Source organism: Sapajus apella, unplaced genomic scaffold (genome assembly GCF_009761245.1).
Source record: "Sapajus apella isolate SASKATOON/1434 unplaced genomic scaffold, GSC_monkey_1.0 scaffold212, whole genome shotgun sequence".
NCBI lineage: Eukaryota > Metazoa > Chordata > Mammalia > Primates > Cebidae > Sapajus > Sapajus apella.
This window is the reverse complement of record NW_022437152.1, coordinates 322,057-329,012: the sequence shown is the minus strand read 5'-3', so window position 1 is coordinate 329,012 and position 6,956 is coordinate 322,057. Positions and strand designations below refer to the sequence as shown.

Genomic DNA, 6,956 nt, shown 5'->3' with positions numbered 1-6,956 from the left:
TAGATGGATGAGTGGATGAGTGGATGGGTAGATGGGTGGGTGGGTGGGTGGGTAGATGGATGGATGGATGGATGGATGTGTGCCTGGGTGAGTGGGCAGATGAATGGGTGGGTGGTTGGAAGGATGGGTGGGTAAGTAGGTGATGTCCTTGCCAACTCAGCCATCCAGGACTTAGATGATCTCAATTCTCAATCTTTGAGGCTCCAGGTTTTCATGTCCATCCCCCTCACTCCTCAGAATTCAGAATTTGTGGGAGAATCCCTCAGCACCAAGTGGGGCCTACCTCTCTGGGCACGTTGTCGGGTCCCACACAGCCTAGGAAGAAGGAAGAAAGAAGTCCTGTTAGCAGAGTGCTGGTGCAGGAGGAGCAGGGCTGGGGGGGTCAGCCTCCTGGTCACAGCCTCCGTGGACACCCAGGAGGAGGCAGGAGTCCTGGTGCAGGGGGAGCGGGGCTGGGGGGTCAACCTCCTGGTCGCACCCAGGAGGAGGCAGGAGGGAGGCAGGAGGGGCAGTGTGAGCAGTGGCCTACCGCAGGTCTTCACGCAGACGTCATAGCCAGGAGCGTAGTTCATGGTGCCGTCAGGACAGAAGCAGCCTTCCACCAGGACTGTGTTGTTCGGCTGGAAGGAGCTGGGGGGGAGGGCACCGTTGGATGGGTGCAAGTGAGGAGCTGGGGGGGAGGGCACTGTTGGACGGGTGCAAGTGAGGAGCTGGGGGGGGGGGCAGCCGGGGGCGGGGGCAGGGCGGGGGGGGGGGGGGGGGGGCACCGTCAGATGGGTGCAGGTGAGGAGCTGGGGGCGCACTGTCTCATGGGTGCAGGTGAGGAGCTGGGGGATGGCACCGTCGGACGGGTGCAGGTGAGGAGTTGGGGGGGCACCGTCAGATGGGTGCAGGTGGGGCCGGGAGCCGGCAGGTGGGACTGCTCTGCCCGGATAGTGCCACCCTCTGCACTACGGTGGCGAGCCCACAGTCCTGGTGGACCCTCAAGCAACATACCTGGACTTGCAGGTGGGCTCTTCTGCAGGGCCACAGGCCTGGTACTCCCTGTGAGATGGGCACTCCACCACTGCAGGACAGGGCCAGGTCAGAGGGCTGCCCCACGCATGTCAGGTGAGGAGTCTGGACACCCCCGAGCAACAGAGCTGCCCAGCACCCCACACGCGGCAGACAGTGGCCAGCTGCCTGGGGAGTCAGCCTCTGCCTTCATGGTTGCCCTGAGCGGGGTGGTGGGCACCCAATTGCGTCTAGTGACATTGACAGAATCCCCAGCACCTCAGCCGCTCCGGCCTGGCCTTTTCCACCCCACAGCCCCAGCCCTGGTCTCACACCTGCCATCTCTGCGAGCCCGGCACGGCCCACCCGGGTCTAGCTTCAGGCTGGACAGAGCACCCGGCAGAGCCTAGCGGGCACGTCTGGCCCGCAGGCCCCCAGCTCCAGGGCAGGGGCAGACAGGCACTTACGGCAGGCCCCGTGCGTGTGGTTCCGCCAGTTGAGGCAGACGCCCGCCTGGGCGCAGAGGGCCGCGTAGGCCTGCAGACTGGCACACTCCAGGCGCGAGCCGGGCACGAAGCAGCTGTCGAACACGCAGGCTTCGTAGTAGTGCTGTGGCGGCACCAGCACGTGGCACGCGGCAAACAGGCTGCGCAGGGAGGGGCAGAGTCACACTCAGGCGGCGCCCACCTCTCCCCCTCCCTACCCTGGCACCTCCACCTAGCCCGTCCTCCTGGAGTCCAGCACCCGCCAGAGAGGCGCCCGTGGGTGACGGAGGCCCAAGGGACAGCCCAGCCGGGACAGGCTGGGGACAGAATAAGGGATGGGTGAATGAGGCGGCTCTGCAGCCCGGTTCCCAGGACAGAAGCCACACATCTGTGTGGCCATTAGCTCCAGCAACCCTGGCAGACAGACACCCAGCCTGTCCACGGCCCCCACACTTCCAGGGACGGGGTGCTGACTCCCCATGGCTGCTCTGTCAAGCCCAAACCTGCCTCCCCAGTGTCAGCCCTGAGCTCTGTCCTGGGTTGACTGGTCTGCTCCAGGCCTCGCACCCGGCCAGCCCTGAACCTTCCCAGGAGGCGGGACAGATCATGGAGCTCAATAAAGGCACAGGCACGTCGGACGTGGCAGCTCAGTCCCGTGGAACCCAAGGGCCTGGGCCCTGGACCCCGTGCTGACCTAGCGCCTGACCCTGGTTCCACGGCCTGCTGGCTCCCCAGCCCCACACAGGCCTCACGTGCTGCCTCCTCCCTCTTTGCAAGAGCTGGGGGCCGGGGCTCAGAGAGGCAGGCAGGCAGGCCGGGCAGGGTTACCTGTCCTTGATGAGCTGGCAGAGGGGAGATGGGGTGCAGTCCTTGTGTGGGGTCGTCTTGCTGCCCCCGGGCACCGTGACGGCCGGGCGCTTGGTCGTGGAGATGCTGTGGGGACAGTGTGGCTTGGAGGGGTCGTTCACCACCCACTGGTCGGCCGCGGCCTCACAGTTGGAGACGATCTCCCCACTGGGCAGAATGCAGTCGTCAGACGTGGTGTTGGTGCAGGTGCCTGGGTCAGCGAGAGAGGCCACGGTGCAGACAGCGTGAGCCCTGCCCTCTGCAGCCCAGATGCCCGGGACTGCTGGCCAGGGCCGAGGGCAGAGACCAGGCCAGGCCCCTCCTGTGGGCTCCTCGCAGGGCCTGAACCGGGATGACGGCCACAGTGGCCCCGAGCAGAGGGGCAAGAGGCCCGCGGCCAGGTCCGCCATGCTCACAGGCAGCCTCAGCCTCGGCCCGGCCTGGCTGCCCTCCCCGGGGCAGGTCATGGGGACACAGGGCACCGTGGGGGCTCGGGGCCCTCAGGGGCCTCGGAACTCACCGCACTGGCCCTTGGTATTGTTGCCGAATTTGTGGTAGGGCAGCCTGATGGAGAAGGACAGCCCGTTGTAGGAGATGAGGGCGCCCAGCTCGGGGACGGCCACCACGTAGTTGATGCCGGACTGGTACACCTCCAGCCCGTACTTCCTGTAGGGCAGTGCCACCACCTGACCGTTCACCTGCACCTGCGGCCGACACACCAGGTGGGGGAGCTGCAGCTGCCCCGGAGGCCCGCCCGCCTCCGCCACCCCCGGGGAGAGCTCCAGAGCTGCCCCGCCCCACCTGCTCTCCCACGGGTGCCTGCAGAGAGCGGGCCCTGCCTACCCGCCTTTCCCGCCCCTTTCCTTTCTTCTGTTCCACTGCGCCTGACCAGACCCTGGTCCCGGGGGTGAGCCAGCGAAGGAGCTCTCCCGGGAACCCCCCGGGACTGTGGAGCCCCTCGCAGGGGGCCAGGCTCCCTGGGCCTCCTGAGCCTCAGAACCAACGATTCCCTTGCAAGTAGGAGCAGCTCAGCCAAGGGCGTGCAGAGCCCCGTCCCCAACTCTGTCCTTGGGAGGCAGCATCTGCTGCAGAGACTGTGCCCAGCACGGCAGGCGTGCCAGGGATCAGGGGGCCCCTCCAGGATGCCCCTGGAGGACTGTGGGAAGAGCTGCGGTGTCTGAGAGCCAGGCGCCCACCTTGCCCCACCCTCCAGCCTGGGTCTGGGAGAGGCTGTGCCTGGCACCCCACAGCACAGTCCTCTGGCCCTGTGGGGAGCCAGGGCGCGTCGGGGCCTCCGTGCCAGCCACCCGCGGCCGCGCTGCACCTACCTGCACCCGCATGGGCATCATCTGCACGGTCTTGACGAGCACCTCCTGGGTCTCGTGGCGCACGATGAGGGTGCGGGGACAGGACACCCTGTCGTTGATGTCACAGTGGTAGTTGTCGATGTAGACACCAAAGTTGTCCACGGTGGGGCTGATCTCCTCCACCAGCACGTAGGTGCAGTTGCCCTGGTAGCTGTAGTACAGCCCGTCGAAGGTGGTGTAGTGCGGGTCCCCCCAGCCCGTGCAGTAGCCTGCGAGGGAGCCCGAGTGAGCACGCCATCAGTGCCCCCCGGCCAGAGTCGGGTGCAAGGGCTGGGCCGGGGCACGGTCAGGAAGAGGCCGCAGGAAGCTGGGGCCTGAACACCCGCTCCTGGGCGGGGGCCTGGGGACGTAAGAGCTGCAGTGGCCCTGGAGCACCCACAGCGGCCAGACCAGAGTTCAAACCCCAGCTCAACCCCCTCTTGCCTCAGAAGCACCCTTGTTCCAGGGAGGGGCCCTAACTCCACCAGGCAAGCCCTCCGCCTGCCCAGGCCCGCCACCCCTCACAATGGGGCAAAGGCAGGACTGTGAGAAGTCCCTCAGACGGCACCCGGCCTCAGTGAATGGGGTCTGTCCCCAAGGAGCCGCAGCCCTTCTGTCCCAGGGAGATGAGCCCTGCGGCCCCCACCCACAGAGAGGGCAGGAGACTTGGGGAGGGGAGGAGATGCAGCCTCAGAGGGCAGGAGATGGCGGGATGGGGGGATGGGGGGATGGGGGATGGGGGGATGGGGGATGGGGGATGAGGAGATGGGGGATGGGGGAGGGCAGGAGGGGGGAGGGCAGGAGGAGGGAGGGCAGGAGGGGGGAGGGCAGGAGGGGGGAGGGCCCAGGGGCCCTGGACTCACAGTCGCACTCCCAGTGCCAGCAGCAGCGGTCGTCATCCATGACGCGCACGGGGGTGAGGCCGTTGGAGCAGGTGGGCATGGGCGGCGGCTCACACTTCACCTCCGTGATCTCCACCGTGTTGTTGTACTTGCACGTGGCCATGAGGCAGTCACACAGCCACCAAGTCTCATTCTCCTGGGGGGGTAGGTCAGGGACGGTCAGCGGGACGGGCACAGGATGGGGGGTCCGCGCTTGGCAGGGGCAGGCACTGAGTCAGGAGGCTGGAGGCCGAGGTGTCTTCCACGGGTCTCACCGCAGCCAGCCACCTCGCCAGGCACAGTGAGAAGGTGGAGGGTGGACCCCCCTCCCAAGGGGCTGCAGGAGGCCTTGGCCCTCAGACGACCTGCAGGAAGTGGTGCCTGGGGCCTCGGTGCCCGGACCTGCTGCACTCAGCACATGGGGACAGAGCTGCCTGCAGCCACTGACCTGCCTGGGAGGATCAAAGTCTGGGCACTCGGGGGGGGGCTTGGTGGTGGGCGTCGTCTTGGAGGGCGTGGGTGTGGGCTTGGAGGGCGTGGGCGTCGGCTTGGAGGGCGTGGGCTTTGGGGAGGGCGTGGACGGGCAGGACCAGTTATAGATCTCCAAGGTGCAGTTCAGCGAGCAGTTCACGAAATAGCAGGTGTCCCCGAGTGTGCCGTTGTACACCACCTCACCTGTGAGGGGACAGACACATGCTCACGCATCCAGAGGCAGGGCTGGCCGCTGACTGTGTGGCAGGTTCCCACAGAGGCCACCCAAGGGAAGCCAGGCCCTGGACACAGCCACCCTCGACCGTGGCTGCCTCCTGAGATGCCCCCACTGTGACCTCAGCCCTGGCGCCTGACCCATCGGTACGTGCCGGGTCCAAAACCAGCCTCGGCCGCCCAAGTGCAGGGTATGAAGCCCGAGTACCTGGTGCATAGTAGGTGTCGTTCAGGACACAGCACGTAGTGCCGGTGGCGGTCACCAGCCCTGTGGTCGTGATGATGCTGGATGTGGAGACTGGGGTGGGCGTGGGGGTCCAGGCACTGGTGGTCGTCCGTGCAGTGCTGCGGGTGGTAGGTGAAGGTGACCCAGTTGTGGTGCCTCCTGTGGGGGTGCCTGTGAGAGTTGGGGCCACGAGTGAGGGCTGAGGCGCTGCACATCACAGACACTGCCGCGGGGTCCCCACTGCCACTCCCCAGCTGCAAGGGACACAGATGGCCGAGCGGGTGGCGGTACCAGAGGGCCAGGGCCTCCCGCCCACCTCCCAGGCCCTCGGAGTCACTGGGGACGTGGACCGCCAGGGCTGGTGATACCACGCCCGAGCGTCTTGGGAGCCCGCAGATGACCTGGCGCTCCGGCAGCACCACAGCTTGCTGGACGCGCCAACTGCCAGCAAGAGGCATCCAGAAGGCACTGGCTGTGGGATGCCGTCTGCCAGGGAGGGGCCTCAAGGCCTGAGGAGGGCATGCAGCCGGAAGCAGGGGGACCTGCAGGCCCTCACTGGTAGCCTCTCTCTGCCCCTGCAGCTTGGTGGGTTCCCACTGTGCCACGTCACACAGCGGGGCCCCTGAAGAAGGCCGTCCCATGGGAGAGCTGGCCAGCTTTGGCTGGCTCATATCAGCGGCTCCTGCCACACGGCAACTGGGCTTGGTGAGCAGGGAGGCACCCAGAGCCTGCCTGGAGCCTTCCTGGGACAGTCCCGCCAGGCACACGGGAGGAGGAAGCGCTACAGGCAGGAAGAACCCAGCGGCTCTACTTACCTGGAGGGGCCGTGGTGGTGCCGGGCGGTGGGGATGGCGTGCGGCCTCCCGTCGTGGTGGCCGTGGGTGTCGTGGGTGTGGAAGGTGGGGCCATGCTGGTTGTCTTCGTGGCAGGTGATGGGGTACTCGGAAGGGTGGTTGACTCCGTGGGAGGGGAGGAGGTGGACCGAGAGGTCTGAGGAGCTGAGGACTCAGGTGGGGGTTTGGATGTGGTTGACTGAGCAATGGGGGTTGTGCCGGTGGGTGTGGGGGGCTCTGTGCTTAAAGTGGTGGGCGTTGGGGTTGGGGTCACTGTAGTGGTTGGAGAGCTGGGAGTGGTAGTTGTGGTGGTTGATGGAGGGCTGGGGGTTGGAGAGCTAGGAGTCGTGGTTGGTGGAGCAGTGGTTGTGGTGGTTGATGGAGGGCTGGGAGTGGTGGTTGGTGGAGGGGTGGTTGTGGTAGATGATGGAGGGCTGGGAGTGGTGGTTGGTGGAGGGGTGGTTGTGGTGGTTGATGGAGGGCTGGGAGTGGTGGTTAGTGGAGTGGTGGTTGTGGTAGATGATGGACGGCTGGGAGTGGTGGTTGGTGGAGGGGTGGTTGTGGTGGATGATGGAGGGCTGGGAGTGGTGGTTAGTGGAGTGGTGGTTGTGGTAGATGATGGAGGGCTGGGAGTGGCGGTT

At 66.4% G+C, this 6,956-nt stretch overlaps 1 protein-coding gene across 1 annotated transcript in view; it reads right to left on the bottom strand.

The window, feature by feature from the left end:
* MUC2 (mucin 2, oligomeric mucus/gel-forming) overlaps nucleotides 1–6,955 on the bottom strand; it is a gene marked incomplete at its 5' end in the record, with an annotated part of 11,391 nt that extends 4,436 nt beyond the window's left edge. Inside the window, 11 exons of the mRNA XM_032270576.1 lie at nucleotides 284–315; nucleotides 530–630; nucleotides 997–1,066; nucleotides 1,461–1,639; nucleotides 2,307–2,535; nucleotides 2,845–3,028; nucleotides 3,653–3,900; nucleotides 4,534–4,708; nucleotides 5,000–5,226; nucleotides 5,465–5,653; nucleotides 6,298–6,955. Of these exons, the coding sequence (XP_032126467.1) occupies nucleotides 284–315; nucleotides 530–630; nucleotides 997–1,066; nucleotides 1,461–1,639; nucleotides 2,307–2,535; nucleotides 2,845–3,028; nucleotides 3,653–3,900; nucleotides 4,534–4,708; nucleotides 5,000–5,226; nucleotides 5,465–5,653; nucleotides 6,298–6,955 (2,292 nt within the window). The remainder of the gene's footprint in view (nucleotides 1–283; nucleotides 316–529; nucleotides 631–996; nucleotides 1,067–1,460; nucleotides 1,640–2,306; nucleotides 2,536–2,844; nucleotides 3,029–3,652; nucleotides 3,901–4,533; nucleotides 4,709–4,999; nucleotides 5,227–5,464; nucleotides 5,654–6,297) is intronic.
* Nucleotide 6,956: the final 1 nt, after the last annotated feature.